This window comes from Leuciscus leuciscus, assembly GCF_965113295.1.
Source record: "Leuciscus leuciscus genome assembly, chromosome: 10".
Lineage (NCBI taxonomy): Eukaryota > Metazoa > Chordata > Actinopteri > Cypriniformes > Leuciscidae > Leuciscus > Leuciscus leuciscus.
In genome coordinates, this window is record NC_138734.1 from 31,063,233 (window position 1) to 31,083,314 (window position 20,082).

At 36.1% G+C, this 20,082-nt stretch overlaps 1 protein-coding gene across 2 annotated transcripts; it reads right to left on the reverse strand.

Moving 5' to 3' along the window:
• Window positions 1-9,443: 9,443 nt before the first annotated feature.
• Window positions 9,444-19,768, reverse strand: slc23a4 (solute carrier family 23 member 4). 2 transcript variants are annotated; one of them, XM_082181694.1, is made up of 13 exons: window positions 19,668-19,768; window positions 17,655-17,745; window positions 15,970-16,113; window positions 15,516-15,673; window positions 14,030-14,189; window positions 13,139-13,320; window positions 12,521-12,641; window positions 12,290-12,446; window positions 11,872-12,125; window positions 11,518-11,682; window positions 10,768-10,876; window positions 10,542-10,637; window positions 9,444-10,435 (listed from the first exon to the last, which is right to left on the reverse strand). In XM_082181694.1, exons 2-13 carry the CDS (start codon window positions 17,700-17,702, stop codon window positions 10,173-10,175), a joined length of 1,857 nt encoding a protein of 618 aa, XP_082037820.1. In that variant the 5' UTR covers window positions 17,703-17,745; window positions 19,668-19,768; the 3' UTR covers window positions 9,444-10,172. The 2 variants fall into 2 exon arrangements, with proteins under 2 accessions (XP_082037820.1, XP_082037819.1); XM_082181693.1 differs by lacking the exon at window positions 19,668-19,768 and adding an exon at window positions 19,151-19,282.
• Window positions 19,769-20,082: the final 314 nt, after the last annotated feature.

Here is a 20,082-nt window from a genome sequence, read left to right on the forward strand (position 1 = left end):
TTAATGTAAGATCGTTCTTAGGTCACATACCAATTATCATAACGTAAAAACTGCAATGGTAGGCTACTGTTTTTAAAATCATGTGTAGTAGGCCTAAGTGTACAGTAAGTGTGTGTGTAAACATGCTTTAATGAAGTAGACTTCAAAAGCTTTTGAATTTGAGCTTACAGTTCTTTCATCAACCTGTCTTTTACATAAACTTACAAAATAGATACTTTAACTTAGTCCTCAGATAGAGGAGGGTTGCTGCTAGCTCCGTTAAGGTATTTCTGTCCCTCCCAAACTGCATTGAAATGGTATGTTTAGCAGCCAGAATTAAAAAAAATTCAGGGGGAGAAACCCCCTCACCCCTCCTAACATGATCCATATCACCCGTCAGAAAACAATTGCAACGTCTCAGATTGTGCCCCCCCAGAATTTTGGCTTGCATGACGCCCCTGCTCAGAGAAGTTCATGACTGCAGCATTTTTAAAATGCCATGTGAAGCTGAAATATTAACTTTTAAAACATGTTCTTGTATGTGAACGGCCCTTTCACAGCTATTTGTAACAATAACATTCATCGTTCCTTATCAAAATGGTGCTACGTTCCTGTTTCAATATTATTGTAATATTGTTGCAATGTTTGTCTTGTTGATAGATGGCTGATTGTTAAAGGGATGGTTCACCCAAAAAATTCAATTCAGTCATTTAACGTTACTCACCCTCAAGTTGTTCCAAACCTGTATGAGTTTCTTTCTTCTGCTGAACACAAAAGAATATATTTAGTAAAATATGGGTAACCAAACAGTTGATGGGCCTTACTGACTTCCATAGTACAGAAAAAAAAAAAGTACTATGGAAGTCATTCAACTGTTTGGTTACCGACATTCTTCAAAATATCATATTTTGTGTTCAGCAGAAGAAAGAAATTCATTCGGGTTCATTGCTGTATCCACGCCATGTTGTAGGCCTAATTATCGTAATTTCGAGATGTTCTATTCGGAGCCTCGGACTGAGAAGAATTATGCATTTCTAGGCCAAAGCCACTTGAAGACAAGCCTGCAACTTGGCCAAAAAAAGTGTAACGCCTGCTAACGGGAAGGAGACGCCATTTTTGGACAATTGCGCGACAGGTATGATTCAGTTTACCGCACTGAGGAATTATTTCTATCACACTGCAACGGTCATAATATGACGTCAAACTCTGCGTGTATGTTATAAAAAACATAATTCAATATATAAATAACGCTTTTTTAATAGCCCACTTAAAGTGTTTATTACTAATAAATGACTAAATCCTAAAAAGGAATAAATGTAAATGAACTAAAATTTGTGTTGCAATCCTTTTGGGAAAAAAAGAATCCCTAGTTCCCGCACTCCTACACAGTATCAAAACAGTCAAAAATATTACCCGGCATAAGCTTATTTACATGATTAGCCGCTTCCATATTAAGTATACAAGAGCTATGTGTAGCTTACTTTACATAGCTATGGAAAACTAGTGCTGTGGAAAAATGCACCACAAAACATGCCACTTCCTCACTGGTCACTGTCTCAACCACCATAATGAAGCATTGCAATATAAAACATTCTTCAAGAGTGTATCTTTCCCTAAGGCTTGATTTTTTTTTTTTAATGCGCTACTCCGTCTGGTCCTATACTGGCGCCTATCACACAGCTGTGAAAACAATCTAAGTGGATTTCACAATTTGCAGCAGAAAATCATTTCATATTTCTCACACCTGCTTGTGTATGTTCTTCTGTGAGTGCATGTGAAATTGTGTGTATGTTTGTGCCAGCATTTCCCTGGAAGCGAACCAGATGAAAAGACAGATGAAAGGTCTGTTCTAGTGGAGCTGAGAGGTGAAAGAGCGAACCCATGAGATGCTCTTCTGATGTTATGAAAGACCTTGCAAGTGTGCGCAGGACAGAAGGAGTCAATTGGCTTGTAGTTAGAGTGCAGTAAGCATATTTTCCTGTCTAAAGAAAGATTAATATTAATAGGCCCGCTGTGAAAATTACTTTTCTTCCAGTAAAGATAGAAGTATGATAAACCTTTGCCAGTTGGGTGAAGCTCAGAGCATACAGTCAAGATATGTTTTTGTTTTTTTACCCAGCAAAGTTTCACATCATAATACAACTCACAATGGATTACCAGAAACAAAAAGCTTGTTTTATGGCATTAAGTGCTTTATTAATACACTGCAAATCCTGTATTTGTTTTATTTTCCAAATATAATATCTTAAAATTCCTGAAACAAGACCCATTTATTTATACTTATTTATAAATGTATAAATTTGTTTATACTTAAAATTAGCGAGAAAAAAATCTGCCAGTGCAGTAAAACAAAATCATTTATATTCAAGATAAAATCTATGAAAACAAGTCTTAATGTCTTATACAGGTTTTTCTTTAAAACAATCTTTTTGTTAGGATATTTTATTTTTACTGGACATTTTTACTGCTGCATTGTTTGGCTTCCACAAACAGCCTAATTAACTATATTACTTGCCATTAGAATTATTCTGATTATTATCATTATTATGACATTTGGTCCTTTATTGTATTGCTGTTGCCAACCTTTTATATGCAGCCCTGGTAAAATCACTAGCCTCAAGTTGCTTATTGCTTTAGAATACTGTTCCGTCATTAATGAATAACTACACAGGAACAAATTAGTAACACGATATTCTAAAGTGTTACCCTTTATTCTAATAAATGGCAGTATAATCCTAATATGCTCTGAAATGAATGGCCCAGCATGGGGCTTCTTTAAGACTGAATCTTCTAAATCACTCTGCTTTAGGCAGCAGTTGCTTGACCTTAATTTGAATCCCAATTAAGAAATTAGATCAAGCTATTTGCTAGGTAAAGCCAGCTAAAACTTGGATTCTAGTTTAATTCTACAGTATATATTCACCACACTGAGCCCCTTCTAAGACTGATGGGTTTATTTATTTCAACATGCACTGTCTGCTTGTTTCAGCATCAGAATTATAATTAGGAATTATGCAAATCAGGTAACACCACAATCATGCATAACACCTCTCTACCTTCATTTAGACTTGATATGTTTCTTAGAAGGAAACAGCAGAGCTCCGTTCTTCAGTGTATGCAGTCATGCGTGTCTGAAAATCTGTTCATCCAATACTAATTACCGCCATGGCATGATGTACGCCAATGTTCATGTTGCAAATTATAACGCATACATTTAAAGATTTGAATAATCAGTCCATGAAACTTGTCTGATTAACCTGAAAGGAAGATTATGAGCAGAGGTTTTGCAAAACCAACACCCCTTTGGGAGGAGATTTTGCTAATAAATGCAAAGCTCTGTGGGACAGATGACCTTTGGTTAGGTGTGACTGTTCTGTGGCTGAATGTATTGGCCCCGGTGTTATGTGATAGTTCTCCCGGCGACTGTTAAATGAGGGATTTCCTTTCAGGTCAGTGCGCCTGGTGATGGGCCTGTGGCCAGGAACACAGCAGGAGATACAATCAGAACAAGAGCTGTATCCTTACAGCCAAGAACTGAGTGGTCAATCTCAGCACCTTTCTATAATGGCAAATAAAGATATTGAAGCTGGGTCTTAGATCAGCTGCCTCTCTTTGGTGGAAAGTGTAGCAAGCGGGTATTTGGCGTTGGCATCATCTATTTACAACTTTGAATATTCAGGTATGTTATAAAAGCCTATTATGTATAAAAGTCAACATATAAGGGCTTTTTTTTAACCCATTTTACTGACATCTATTGTTTAAAAGATTGGAGTCAGTAAGATTCTTTTTTTGTTAAAGAAATTAATACTTGTATTCAGGAAGGATGCATGAAATTGATCAAAAGTGACAGAAATCTTCTGTAACATTATCCAAATGTCTTTACTATTTCGAATAAATTCTGTTCTATTGAAATTTCTATTCATCAAAGAAAAAGTATCACGGTTTCCACAAAAATGTTTAGCAGCACAACCATTTTCAACACTGATAGTAAGAAATATTTATTGAATCAGCAAATCAAATTCAGAATTATTTCTGAAGGATAATGTGACACTGAGGACTGGAGTAATTGCTGCTGAAAATTCAGCTTTCTCATCACAGGAATACATTACATTTTAAAATATATTAAAATAAATATAGGTATTTTAAATTTGAATCATATTTTGCAATATTACTGTACAAAATACATTGCTGAGCATAAGAGACATCTTACTAAAACATTATAAAACAAATGTACTGAACTTTTGTTAGTGTATGTATAGTCAAGGCCTATTTCAGAATAAAGCTGGATATTCAACAAGAAATCTCTGTATGACAGGTGCTCATAAATGAATAGTTTCCATTTATAATGCCATATTTCTGAAATCCTTGGTATATCATGACCTTTAGTCAGTTTTGTGGAAAAAAAAAATTGTTTTGCAGAAAGCTCTCGGATTTCATAAAAAAACATCTCTTCATTTGTGTTCCGAAGATGAACGAAGGTTTTACGGGTTTGGACCGACCTGAGGGTGAGTAATTAATTACAGAATTTTCATTTTTGGGTGAACTAACCCTTTAAAACAATGGAAAAGTAGCACAATGGAACGAATAAACGCATTCTGTGTGAACAGCCCCTAAATCATTTTCAGTGAGATAAGGGAGCATTTATTTCATGGCTTCAATAAACATTTTAAATAGCTCGAAAATATAACTATTTTACCTGTTATCTCCCCTTTGTGGGAGAGCCCATGCACACATTGATATGAGTGACATTCATAGCCACTAAAACCAGCAATGGTTTCAGTTTCAACTTACTATAACCTCAGACTTCACTTTAACGGATATGTTCACAATGTGTTCAGTGTCAGTTTGTGACAGCTGCTTATCAGCACAAGCCTTGTCTTCTCAATCCTGACACTTTTTAAAGGATGAACTATTGGACAACTCTGAAATACATATGTTTTTGGTCTTTCTACACCCTGTTGTCTTCGTGACCTCTTCCTTTCTATTCATCAATACTTTTCTATCCACACAATGGACAGAGCGAACATAAAACTGGTTCCACTGGAAGCGGTAGATGAAGAATGCTTTTTTGGCCTGAGATGATAAACAGGATTAAAAGCCCACATTGAGTGCTTGTGTCTCGGGTCTGCTTTCGAGAGATTCGGGCTGGGTCGTCTGGCACTGGAGCTGCCTCATCAAACACTCCAAGGACAAAGCCTTGAAGGCCAGAGCCAGGAGACCAGGATGTCCAGCAGACTTTACTAGAATCATCTTCTCCACAGGGATCCCACCATCACAAGCCCCAGATGCCTCTGAATATCGGAAGCGAGGAAACAATATGCTGCGGTTCTCAGGCATCATCTGCTAATCAAAGGTTTCATTCCCACGAAGGTTAGTGGAGAGGAAACCTTGACTTGAGCTGACTGATTAGACTGATAATGTATGGAAGCCAATTCTTCCACTTAAGGGGGAAAAAAATCATGCTTTTGTAAATCATAATTATGACATAAAAAGTCGACATAAAAAATCCTAATTAAGTCATTTATGAGATGGAAATTTGAAGTTGAGTAGTTAAAATTACATAGAAAGTCAAAAAGAAAGTTTTTATCTCATAATTTTGACTTTTTAATCTCATAATAATGACTCTCATAATTATGATTTATGTAAATCTCAGTTTTTATCTCAGAATTATGACTTAGTATGTCATAATTATGAATATCAATTAAGATTGATCAAAGAATGAATATTTTTCTATTGTGACCGAAATGGGCTTACATATGATGCTAACTAACTAATACTAAAACTATACTACAGAGATCTTACCCGACTTCTTTTTTAAAGAATATGCATTTATTATGTATTATTCATTTAATAAAAATATTTTCCCAAAAACACAATAGACATGGCTAGGAATCTTACAATATGACATTACCATGATGCTATAACATCTACTTGTATACTTCTAATATACATTTATTCATATTTCATGTCTTTTGACATTGTTCTGACATGTGATGCAGAATAAAGTGAAAATATTTAAAAAGAGAGCATGATGAGAACACAGTGCGATAATACTGATTCTTGTTGTATAAGTGTATTCTATTGAATTTGAATGTATAGTTTTCAAAACTATTTGCAAAAAATACATATTTGAAATACATAGCCTACATAAGATGACAAATGGCAAAAGTACAGCCTGGCCATTAAAACAAGATTACACTATTAACTAGTTATGTCTGTTACCATGGTCCAATCAGCAACCATCTTCAGCCAATCAGAACACCTTATTAAACAGTTACCACCTAGCTGCAGCCTAGCAGAACCATCAGCATTTTAGCTGTGAATTTTGCATGGGTAAGCACTATTAACTATGAACCACAATGAAAAAAAATTAATAAAAATAAAACCTTTATTCTCAAAATACTACGACTTTATTCTCGAAATATGTCGACTTTAATCTCGAAACGATAGAATTTTATAAATTTTATACGGATTTTTTTTTTTACGTTGCGGTTCAGGGCTTCTGTAATTTTCTTTACAAAAAAAACCAAACAAAAAAAAAAGCACTATATTCTTAAAAAAATAAAATAAAATAATCTAGTTAATTATTATTTGCTAAATCACAATGTAGCCAAAACATGCTTAACCTCATGAAAAAGCACATTTATTTTAATTTATATATTATTTTAATTTTGGGTCCTTTCACTCTAGTATTTTAATTATTATATTAAAGCCCAAATATTCCCTCCTTTTCCTCCTCAGAAATAACAAGATGCTTCTACTGTGGAAAAATTGCGTGCTCTTGAAAGTGCTTTAGTCTCTCTTGGAATATATATTTCTCCCTTTGATGGTAGTGATTAGCGTGATCAGCAGGCTGATTATGAGGAGCAGATAGGTAATAGTTTGATGGTCACGCCTGAGTAGTTAGCTCTGTTGTGGTTAGGATGATCAGCTTCACCATCCCTAATCACAAAGTCTCATTTAATAGTGATTTAGGGAAAGGGAGGAACATTGGACCAGAAGCCTGAGGATGGAGAGATTACAACAGATGGCTTCCGCAGGATTCTGTCCTCAATGGAAACTGATATATAGGTGCCAAGAATCATGCACTCAGCAGGATGGAAGATGAACAAAAAAATGTGGTTTTCATTCTTTTTCCCTTTCAGCACGACTGTGAAGTGATAGACGTCATTGTGCAAAACCAGTTTAAAACTAAACTTATTGGCCAATGCATAACAGATATGCATGCATATTTGAAATAAACAACAGATGCATAAAAAACAATAATTGAGAAAAATTCAGAAATTAAATGAAATGCAGGTCGTCAGACAGGGTAATGTTATTAACAGACATGATGCATTTTTTTTTTTGTTTATGCACATATATAAAATTAAAACAATCTTGAAAATTTAAAGAACAGTATGAGCTGATATTGTGATAGGTGAGGAGGGCCAAAAAAACTAAACTGTGGAACATTTTCAGGCCCAAAAAATATTCACTGAATGTTGACCTTTACATAATGTCAAGTTTTTACACATTTGGAGAAAAATACCTTGATTTATGTGAGGGCATATGCACGTTCAGCTCAGTATTTCACAGATTCTTCTACAGAACAGACCAGGATTTTCAAATGCAATATATAATAAGGCACTTAGCAGACCTACCACAGTTTTCCACCAACCTGCTTTCAACTCCAAGCTCCATAACACTAAATCAACTCATATGCACCTTGGGTGTGTTTCACACTGTTTTACTTATGTGAGCATTTTTAACGGCAACGCCTTCAATAGGAACGCAGAGGAACATCTGCTGCTGATGCACTTAGGCTTGATTTTGACAATTAGACAAGTAGGTGTCCTTCTTTTAGCAAATGCTTACAGCATGCATCTGTGTTAGAGCTCAATAATCTGATTCAAATGGGAGGAAAGGGGTGCAAAAAGGTTTAGGATTAACCAAAGACCATCCATGATGGTTCTTCGTTTATTTGCAAAAGTGAATTTAGCAGATCATTGACAATGGACTGTAATATAGAGAAAATTGGAGCTCCAAAATGGGTTGAAATGTGTGGAAGAGCGTCAACTGTTGTTATTTGGCGCCATCTTGTGGTTGAAAAAAACACGAGCGTACACGTGTAGCTAAGGCTATTTGTTAGGTTTTGTATTGTATCACCTGAGGCCAGAGTTTGATTCATATAAAAGAGAATGTTTTTGACTGAACTATTTGTGTAGTTTTGAGATTACGTTTAGCCTATAGTTGTGAGAAAATGGTCAATTTTTCATGAAATGTGTTAGCAAATGAGAAAAACTAATAGCGACCTATACAATCTTGTCTCAGCAAAGCTTAGTGTAACAGTTAAATCGTTTAATCCTGTTAACTGCCACGCTACAGTTTCATTTTGTATTGTGGTCTTTTTAGAAACTTTTCCTGAACTCTCACGTCCACCTCAACACTGTCAATCAACACTACAACGTCAAGATATTTTATACGGCCTCATTATCTGGGGTTTATTAGAGTCTCTGGACCCTTTAAATACAGACAATATTTCAGCATGTGTCCATCAGGTGTGTTTTAAGGATCTCCACAGAGCAGTTAACAGATTTATAATCCATAAAACGTGTGTTCATTAAAGCGTAATAAAAAGCATAAATAACATCGTGTGAATTCCAAAACTGAGTTTATTTATGGTGTAAAATGTATATTTATATGCCTATCTTGTCAGTTAGCCTATATTTGCAAGGGTAAAATGTCTTGTAGCGTTTGGGGAGAATCAAACAATCGTTGTTTTGTTCGGGTGTTGTGCCGATTTCTGTGACCCACCGTAGGCGTTGTATTGAAGTCATCAGAATCCCAAGCCTAGCCCTATTTGGAAATCTAAACTATTCTTGCCGCTCGCCATTGACTCTTATGTAGGCTACATTACATTTATTAGGGGGCGTTTACAAGGTGGAGATCTGAAACCATTCATCTGCGCATAATTTCAAGATCATTTGCGATTTATAGCTTTTCTCATCCTGAAGCACGCAGTTTTTTAGTGCGTGCGTAGGATCTCTGAAATAGGCCTACACGTACGCACATTTTTTAGAAATGATCGCTTGTACGCAACATTTGCATGCAACATTTTATAAATGAGGGCAGCCCATGGTCTCCAACAAGCTGCCAGGTGCGTAGGCTGACTTCTGCTCTAGTGAATGGTGTTGACTATATGACAATGGCATGTGATGATCAGAAAATAGCCCAAGCCCAAACCACCTACCAAAGAGACAACGCTATAAAACAAAAACTCATGACAAATAGCCTAGAGTTTCCAACTTGAAAATTAATTTGGCCGAAAGACTATGACCTAAACTCAAAATTAAATCAAACCTGCAGGAAAATATTATTTATGGTGATTATTTAGATGATGTGTTACAGTATAGTAATATTTACATGTTATAAAAGTCTATAAACTTTTTTGTTAGGCTACTTCTTAAAACAATATGTAAAAATAGAGGCAGAGTAAATAATTTATTTAAAACAAAATATGTGTAAGAAATACAATACAATACAATTTATAATCATTCCATATACAATTATGAGCATCGAATAAATGTTTACACTTCTCATCTTTATTTGAAATCACCCCATAGAGCACCATAGCAAGAAAAGAAACCCATTAATCGGTAACACTTTACTCTAGTTAACATTAGTTCAATCATTAGTTAATATGAACTAACAATGAAACAGGTAAAGCATTTATTAATCTTAGTTAATGTTAATTTCAACATTTACCAATACATTATAAAAAATTCAGAAGTTTTGTGTTAATATTATTTAATGGACCTCAGCTATCATGAACTAACAATAAATAGTTGTATATTTATTAACTAACATTAACAAAGATTAATAAATACTGTAACAAATAAGTTACCCATTGCTCATTGTAAGTTAAAGTTAGTTAATGCATTAACAAACATTAACTAATGAGACATTATAGTGAAGTATTACCCATTATTCATTAACATTATGTTTACAGATAATTCATAAAGATGAAAATAGAGAGAGATATATTTGAACAGAACTGCTTCAGATTAGATATTAAATGATGAATATGGGGGTAGCTGCCTTCTCAATTCAGTCCATACCTCTGAATGTCACTTAAGAGTCGCAGAATTTGGAGCTTTTTTTACTTTAGACTAAATTGTCTCTGATTTTCAGATGGAAGTCCCCTTCACAGACTATAATGCCACCCCCACTATGATGTGTGCATCATCCTTGTTAGGCTCTGTTTTGGTGTCCAAATCCAAACTGGATGGTGTGTCATCCTGTGTGCTGACTTTGTGTGTAGGGCAGAAGGGCACATATTTGGTCCATGTGAAGGAAGAGAGGCAGGTTTTAATTCCAAAGGGCAGCCCATACACGTCATCACTTTCTAAGGTGTTGTCTGACTCATTTTGGTGGGCCCTGTTCCATGCAACAATGCCCCGTTCACGTTTTGTTCCTGAAGGAATATTAAACAAACTGTTATCACAAAGGCGCTAAGTTATTTGATGAATCAGATATTGGAATTGGTACAGTTACTGAAGCAGATTGTTAGCAGAACTCACCAGGTATTGTGTTATCAAGGAAAAATCCAAATAATCCTCCAACAAACATACTGGTTGTCAGAAGCACTAGAAGCACATGGTCCAGTTCAACAACTCCTAATACAAAAAGTATAGCACAAGAGATTTAATAGGAATTCAAACAGGATGTTGAGAGCAGATGGGTCTGTATTTATAAAGAGTCTGTAGCATGTGCTTTTCCAGTACTGATCATGGTTTAAATGGCTACCTGTTGCTATAGATGTGGGGTTTTTCATTATCCAGTTAGGAATGGTAAGCCCAGTGAACATGGAGAATCCAAAGATGAAGATGTTGCGTGAAGAATTCATGTCTGTATACTATTAATAATGGAAATCAGTCAATATATCATATTAAATTAATACTTTTATTCAGCGAGGATTGATCAAATTGATCAAAAGTGACATTTAGAATGTTACAAAAGATTTTTATTTCAAATAAATTCAGTTTTTTTTTTACTATCCAGACGGCAACATTGTGTCAGCCCAAATCCGTCCCACATCTGATACACATGGATTCCACACGTCCCAGATGTGGGCCGAATCTTGGCCGACACAATATTGCTGTCTGAGTTTCTATTCATCAAAGTACCTTGAAAAAAATTTATCATGGTTTCCACAAAAATATTAAGCAGCACAACTGTTTTTAACATTGATAATAATAAGAAATGTTTATTGAGCTCCAACATCAGCATACTATAATGATTTCTGAAGAATCATGTGACACTGAAGACTGGTGTAATGATGCTGAAAATTCAGCTTTGCCATCAGAGGAATAAATTACATTTCCTTTAAATTGTAATAATATTCTATAATATTACTGTTTTTACTGTATTTTTGATCAAATAAACACAGCTTTGGTGAGAATAATACTTTTTTCAAAAACAATCTTACCGACCCCAAACTTTTGACCTAATGTGCACCTAATGTGAAGCTTTTTGCATTAACAATTCCGGTTTTACCTGTAGGTTTGAAACACCAGCAGCCATAATGACCCCGAACATGACCAGAAACATTCCTCCAATGACAGGCGTTGGTATTGTAGTAAATATGGCTCCAATTTTCCCAAACATTCCCATTATAATCATTATAAAGCCACTGGCCACAATCACCATGCGACTACCAACCTGTAAAGACGAAAGGTTCCTCTCGGTAACTTCAATTAAAAAAAATTCCAAACAATATCTCACAATCTCTTTTTAGATAGTGGATAGTAGTGTTGTAAGCCTATGCAATCATTATGAAATTGAATGAAATTAAATATAAAACATTTAGGCTATTATTGTAGTAAATCTTATCATTGTAAAACATTGTACCTTGGTGATCCCCAAGGCTCCTACGTTCTCACTGTAGGATGTGGTTCCATTGCCTGTGCCCCAGGCACCTGCCAGCAGACATCCAATGCCTTCAATGCCAATGCCCCTGTTAATGGCATGTCTTGGTGGAGGTGGAGCACCAGATAACCTGGCACAGGCATGATAATCCCCCACTGATTCAATCATTGAGGATATAACTCCTGCCAGGATTCCAAAAACTCCCGCCAGACTAACAGTTGGCACTCCCCATTGACCTGAATTACATATCCATAAAAAAAAAAAATATATATATATATATATATATATTGATGATTTCAATAGCCCATCTGATAATACAACAGCAAAAATGAGTCCTGAAAAGATACAGCAATGGTCATATAAAATACTTTATTTGTCTTAATTGTGCTGGTTGCAATACCTGGATAAGGAAATCTGAACCAAGGCGCCCTGCTCGTAACGTCTCCTTTGATGTCAGTCCGAGCGAGATAGCCATATTTATCAGGGTCTGAGGGCAGGACATTGTAGATCGTCAGCAGGTAGCAAATCAACCAAGAAAGAGTGATTCCTAGCAGGACCTGAGGAAACAGACCTTGCTTATAAAGGTATTTTTATGAAGCATTTATACTTAGAAAACAGATATAAAACTTACAGGCATAATCTGAAATATGTAAATCCTGGTGGTGTGAAATTTCTTGGCTTTGCTGTATTTAGGGAAAGGGATGGCAATATGACGGAGGTACTGCGAGAACAACACAATCAAACACGCCGTCCTGTGGAGGACAATAAGACTGTGTTATGGCTCCGTGTCAGATTAAGTTTAAGTGTATAAGCATAAAAGGTGCTTTTAAGTTAAAGCGTTAAAAATCCTTGCTGGACAGTCTGATTCGTTCTAGTGAATGTGTTCCGACAATTCAAGTAAATCAACGAATTATTCACAAATTGGAGTCACTTTACTATGTAATGTGTTTTCGACTAAGTTATGTTATTTGGGGTATTTTGTTATGTTTATTATAAATTTACCTGTTCAAGTTTGATACTGTCACCCTAAACGTCACTGTTTTTGTGCTTGCTAAATATATCTCAGATTAATATATATTATATTAATGTAAATATACACTATACAAATATATTATAAAAACATTTACAGTAACTTCTTGTAGTTATCTAGCCTACACTAAATGCAAAAAATATAACTTTTTCTAAACAGTATTCAGAGTACCTACTTAAAATTTTGATTAATGATAATTAATTCTGAGAAAGTACAAACATGGAAGAGATGCCCCAATGGTGTCCTGCGTTCATGCCAGCGGAGTCAAACAGCGATAGGCCGATTAGTGAAATAGTTGGTGCGATGGTCAATGGGCCAATAAAACGCATGAAGAGGCCAATGAGACCGGAGAATCCCACCAGCACTTGGAATAGGGAGCCCACCATGATTGAGCCCTGGAGCTGTGCAAGAGAAGACAACAGAAACATAATTGTAGCCTTATTCTATAACAATATTCTTTTAGATGTTGTGTTGCTCTAACAAGATAATCTTGTATAGCTATCTTCTTTTAAATAACATCTTTACATCTGCCTTTCCATCTATCTAAATATGCAGTGGGGCCCAAAAGTATGAATTTCATTATGTTAGAATATAAAATACTAATCCACGTGTTACCAATCAACTTGCAAACAGGTAATAGATTTCTCACTTTTCACTATTTCTGCATTTAACCAGCTGGTCCCAAGACCATTTTTAGTGGATGTAGGCCTACTCACTTTAGTGGAGTGAGTTTCCCTCAAGTTCACATGGTTGCAAGTTTGTTATCCAGAAAGTATACATTTTTACCAGCCATTTGATTTTACATTTTTTGATTGAGTTTTATTTAATACAATGACTTCTCTTCTCTGATGACGTGTTTACTCACACAAGGGAGGGACAACTTGTCACTCATCACAGCAATTGCAAACCACAACAATCCAACGATCCAATCAATTCCCAATGGACAAAATCCCACCCTACATTTTTTCTTGTTGGCGAAGCCATTTCACTAAGATATACGTCATAGGGAAGAAGAGATTATCGCTTCATGACGACTTTAACTATGAAAATAAAATTTGGGACTACTCTACACATGTACTGTATGGGTCTACCAGTAATTGAGATACTCACCACTTGCATTCGACTTTGCCAAACATCTATGAACTCGGGTGAGGTGGTGTTGACCAGGCTGGCGTTTTGTGTCCAGGCTGGACAGGTCCATTCAGGCATTGAAAGCAAAGCCATGGTGGGCGAAAGGAACGTAAACGTTCCACCCTGGAGAATGGGTAACCTTGCATTGGGAAAGAGAAAAACCTTGTCACCAAAAATCGACCTTTTTGATTTGGTATTGGTTTTGATTGTTATTTTTGTTTTTAAAAAGTGCATAGGGTCTCACTTTTTATATTATTGAGATGTGTCTCAAACCCTTTTGTCAACTTGGAAATTGTTTGGAGTTTGTTTATAACTCATAATCTTTAATCAAAATAACTTCCCCTCCCACTTGCTGGCGTGAGGGCGGGACAACCTGTCACTCTCCAGAGATCACAGAAATGTTCAAAATCAAGTCCAATCCTACATTTGTTTTTTTGTTTTTGTTTTTTGTACAAGAAGTCGTTCTATTGCAACTTTCGTTTAATGTCAACTTTAACCCTTCCTGATCCCTTACTAAAGGGCAATGCTTTAACTAATCCATTTCAGCAAGCTAAAAACAAGGTAAATAAGTAGATACGATTAGTAGATAAGATTTACTGTACTTTTAGTTTATTAAAATCTCATTAAATGTCATATAATGGCTAATTTTACAAGATTCCTAAACATCTTGAGCTATTTTATGCATTTACACTGCAAGCTTGCACCAAATCAGTTAAACCAACAAAAGGTCATTTAGATAGTTTTAGGGGTGCTGGGACAAATTTTCACAAAATCAAAATCCTGAGGAATGTGGATTTAAAATGTGCTGAACTTCTTGCTAATAAGATGGAAAATCCCTAATCCTATTACGGTTTTCAGCTACTGCAGGAATCAGTCTGACCAATGGCCCATATTTCTCTTATACATCAGTAATAGATTGTTTCAAATTCATAATGTTTGATTATCATAAAAGCGAATGCTCTCGAAGATCTTAGGAGTTAACAAAGCAGGATTTCTTTGGCCTGTTATTCAGGCAAAGCAGCCCTAGCAGAACACAATAGGATTTCAGCCTAAAACATGCAGAGGCTTATCAGACGGTGAAAACATTGCTAAGCCATTATTCACACTTTAATAGGTCAATGAACACATTCACTCAAAGTGTATTTGAAGGTATCTGCAGAAATTTGCTATATGAAAAACAGCTTTTCATTACTAAGCACCCATAGTTAAATAATTGACAAAGAAAGTCCCTTGTGTCTCAGTAACCACAACACAACACTGATTCATGACAGTGATCAAAACACTCACAGTGTTTCGTTATTTAACCAATACCTCATCCTTAAAAAATCTTTACACGTCTTTACCTAATTTCCTATTTCGGTACACTGACTTTGGCCTTGTTTCTGTCAGTATTATTCAATTCTGCTGTGCAGTTTTTCATCAGGCTTCTCTGTGAAACATTGCCATGAGTGATAAGGAACCATACCTCACTCCAAAAGTGACCTGCAGTATGGTGCACACCCCAGACACGAAGAAAATAGTGCTTATTAGGTGACTTTGCGTGAGGCCGTCATGTTGTAGACAAAGGCCCTGAGACAATATCAGAGGAATGGCTATGATGCCACCAAAAGCTGTAAGATAGTGCTGTAGGAGAGATGGAGAGAATTAGTTATGTGCGTCTTTTTTAGTGACCTACTAAACACATTCTATGTACAGTGAAGTCTGAAAGTCTGAGATCCCTAATGAAAATGCTTTTATTTAGCCAAATTTAATCATTTAAAGGGTTAGTTCGCACAAAAACGACTGTTTTTTTTTTACTGACGAATACTGTGCTGTTCACAGTGCATATAATCCAATTGAGATTGATCAATTTGAATTTATTTAGATGAGTAAATTGATGTAAGATAAATCAATGTTCAGAGGAAGATGTGTGCTTATACCTGAATCCCCAAAAAGATGCAAAGGTACCATGGTGGAACATCTGTGACACAATATGCTAGCTTGTTACTGTCTCCCACCTCTGAAAAACTAGCTCTTCCGTCCTCATTTCCCGGTAACTCACAGAAGCGGTCTACACCATCAACCTAAAGTCAAGAGAGATTAAACAGTTTCAGTCCCAGCAGATTTCAATCAACAACCTTTCCTAATTCAGTCAATTTCACATGGCATGTGTAAATATTTTTTCACTTCCACTCATTTGGATTTGTGAGTAAAAACCAATGCACCTCGCTGCAGAGAGACTGTTCTTTTACTTTTGTATTGCTGCTTTTATAATGAAAATGACTGCAATGTCAAAGAAATTGGTGTTTTATGCTAAATAATAACTTTATGGGCCCTATTTTAACGATCTGAAACGCAAGTGTCAAGCGCAAAGCGCAAGTAACTTTGTGGGCGGGTCTCGGCGCTGTTGCTATTTTCCCGGCGGGATAAATGCCTCTTGCGCCCGGCGCAAATCTAAAATGGGTTGGTCTGAAGTAGCTTCATTATTCATAGGTGTGGTTTGGGCGTAACATGAAATAAACCAATCAGAGCGTCATCTCACATTCCCTTTAAGAGAAGACGCGCTTTTTCCATAGCGGATTGCTATTGTAACGGCGGATTTGCCAGGCGCGCGCCAGGAGCTGTTCACAGCCAAGGAGAGCAACGCTCTCGTCACGGCCGTAAAAGAGAGAAGTTACATTGAAATGGAGAAACCCACCCAAATTAACTTCGGTTAAACAGGCGTATGATAATTTGGGTAAATGTGTAAGCTAGATGTATGCTTTTATAATAAATTGTCTGTCTATCTATCTATCTATCTATCTATCTATCGTAATAATGTATGATTTGCAAAAATGAAAACTGCTGCTTCTGTGTAGATGAGAGAATCAAAGTGTATGTGCGTTGTGCACACGCTACATTGATTATGGCCAAGCATGCGCCCTTAAAATAGCATATGAATAACATGCGCAACGCGCCACTGACTTTAAACTATTTTTTCCTGGTTAGTGGCGCAATTGTTTTCTAAACCTGCAAAATAGCAAGAAGGAACGTTTGCGCCGGAACACGCCTCCTCTTTGCGCTGAACCGCCCCCGGGAGCGCAAGTGTATTTCCTAACTTACCGACGTGCTTCTGTGGAGGGAAAAGTCCGCTTTGCGCGGGTGCAAAATAGGAATGATACATGCGTCGGTGTCCAAAGTCCGCTGGGTGCAAGATAGGGCCCCATATATCACAAGAGAAATGGGCTCTGAATGATACACGCACATTGCTTCAGTTACACATTCCAGCCGTTAAAACACTGAGCATGACCACGATAACAAACACATGAGTAATGTTTGAATCATCTTGAATGATTAGAATCTTTGGTCATAAAAAGAAATGATCATACACCAAAGCTTTTTACAACTGTGTTTGTACATCTGTACAACTTATACAACTGATTAGCCTATAACCTGACTGCAGTCTGGCGCAACTTTTAGATTTAAGCAATGAAAACAAGACCTTGTTTCACACCCATGATCAAATACATTCAAACTTCAATGTCCCTGGATTCAATCTGTCCATTTTTAGAAGCTCTAAGACTAATTTAAGAAATAATCAAGTAATTCTACATCAAATTTCTGTCTATTAATGGAGGTTACTTACAGTAAATGCATAGTTGTCCAGCCCATCTCTGGTCTTCTCTGGAGCCATGAGTGTGGAGACAGGAGGCAGTGTAGAATTCTCAATGGAAATTCTAATAAGAGAGAGGGCAAGAGCTAGTTAAGGGCAGCATAATAAAGAAGAGACGAGAGAGGAGAAAGGGTGTGGGGTGGGGTGGGGTGGGGTGTGGTGGGGGAGACACGGGACTGGATATGGGATGCTGTAGTTGATTGTAAATGCTATGGGACCCATCAGCTGCTCATGTGAACTCAATTACACCACAACTTGCAGGCAGCTGACCAGAGCCACGTGTTGCTGGAGCAGAGCTCTTTTTTGGCTTAAGAATACACACTGACACACACACACAAATGTGTGCATGTGCACCAATCTCCGTGCAATGCATCTTGGAAGTCTTTCTGTATTTCTTTCAATCAAAAGCAAAAGAGAATAATATATTACTTCTCTCAGGGCAAGGGTCATTTTATGTTGCTGAATGATTTCAAGGTTTACATTGTAACTTGGTGCGGGGTTGTTATAGTTAACTAAAACTAACACCATTCAATTTTTGTTACTTGAAGTAAAATAAACGTTGACTGAAAAAAACCTAGTTGCCAGAGCAACATTTCACACTTTCATTCATTTCAAATAACTAAAACTAAAACTGAATTAGTACAATATATATATATATATATATATATATATATATATATATATATATATATATATATATATATATATATATATATATATAAATTAATTGTACTTGATATACAATGTATTATAATGGGAAAATCAAGACTAAAATGCACAACAGTATTTCTAGATAATATATAGTACTTTAGCACATCAACAAAAAACATCCAAAGTATATAATTTATATTTTTCAAAAGTTCAACATTATTTGCTGAAACTGTTTCCCTGCAAGATTTTCTACACTGTCTCTGCCAGATGCTTTTATCCTTCTTATTTTGCAATTATGTGATCCTTTTACTCATTTTATTTTAAAACCTGTGATATTATACTGGCAGTATTCCTGCAATGGCAGGTTCCCAATTTACCCCATATGGCTTGACAACGTGTGAACATAATGAACTGTTTTTTCCTGAGCAGTTGATATTTTTTTTTGTCCAGTCTTTAATTTATGTGCCCATAAAAACCTAACTTTCAAAAATAAACCAAGTATGAGAAAAATTTTTGGAGTAAACTATGAATAATATCCCTTTTCTTTCTTATATAATTTATTGGATGTACTGCAGAGAATAAGGGTTTTACATTCCTGTAAAGCTCTCAAAACCAGACCAATGCAAGACTTCCCAAATACTACGTATCACATGTCTCTCATTTGGCAGATTTATCTTAGATAGTGACAGGACAAACCTAATCATCCAATCATTCTCTCATCAGATCAACCCCATTGAATGCCCAGTGGGCTCTTGTGAACATAAGAACATTTCTTTCATAAGACCATTAGAAAATGTTAAGACATGCCGTCTACTTACCTTAACGTACATTCCTCACAAGAAATGAATCTCACTGTTTTGATAGGGCCATCCTGTAGTAAATGATTATGAAAGTCAAGGAAGTTTTCCAGACAATGCACATGTGATCTTTCACCCTCTTTTCACTGCACTCATAATTTATAATGATGTGCCATATTTCCTGGCCAATCAAATTAAAGTGTTTGAAAACCTAGGTGTACAACATAGTTGCACACGGGACTGGTGCAACTATGAAACGGGACTGGTGCAATTCATTATATGTAATGAATTATTATTATAGTCTGAGAAAATAAAATCACATGCAGTCTGGTGAAGAATGGACATCTAGAAGTACAGTGTGTCATGAGGTCTTTTTCTCAACCTATTCTCTTCTTCATGTACTTAGACATGCTTCATTCTAGTGCTTTCTGGATCAGGAAAGTATCACCATCAATACATTAAGCTGATATGTGCATCGTGCAGCATGCATGCATGAAGAGACTAAAGGAATTATGTAGCTTATTATGAAATATCTTACTTTTAGTGATCAGTAATTGTTTCAATGGCAGTAGATCCTCAGTGATTTATTGTACAACTATATCATTAGTTATAGCCATGCGAATTTGATCTTCAGAGCAGCTCTGTGGCTCAAGGCACAGTCCTTTTGGAACCAAGACTGTGATGTCAGTGGCCTTAGTTGTAACTGTGTAACTAGTTAATGCTCAAGATTATAGCTCAGATATAATGGCTTAGTTCTACAACCTTCCCACTCCATTTGAACAATGAATTTGCACGACTTGTCCAGTCATTCATAATTTTTAAATATTAGAGATTGCACTTTCAAAGAGCATCTAGCTGATTACATATTTAAGAGCTGTGCATAATTAGAAAATATGGTCACTTTAGATATGCCCATGGCATTTCCATTCCAGAAATGTACAATTGTACAGTTC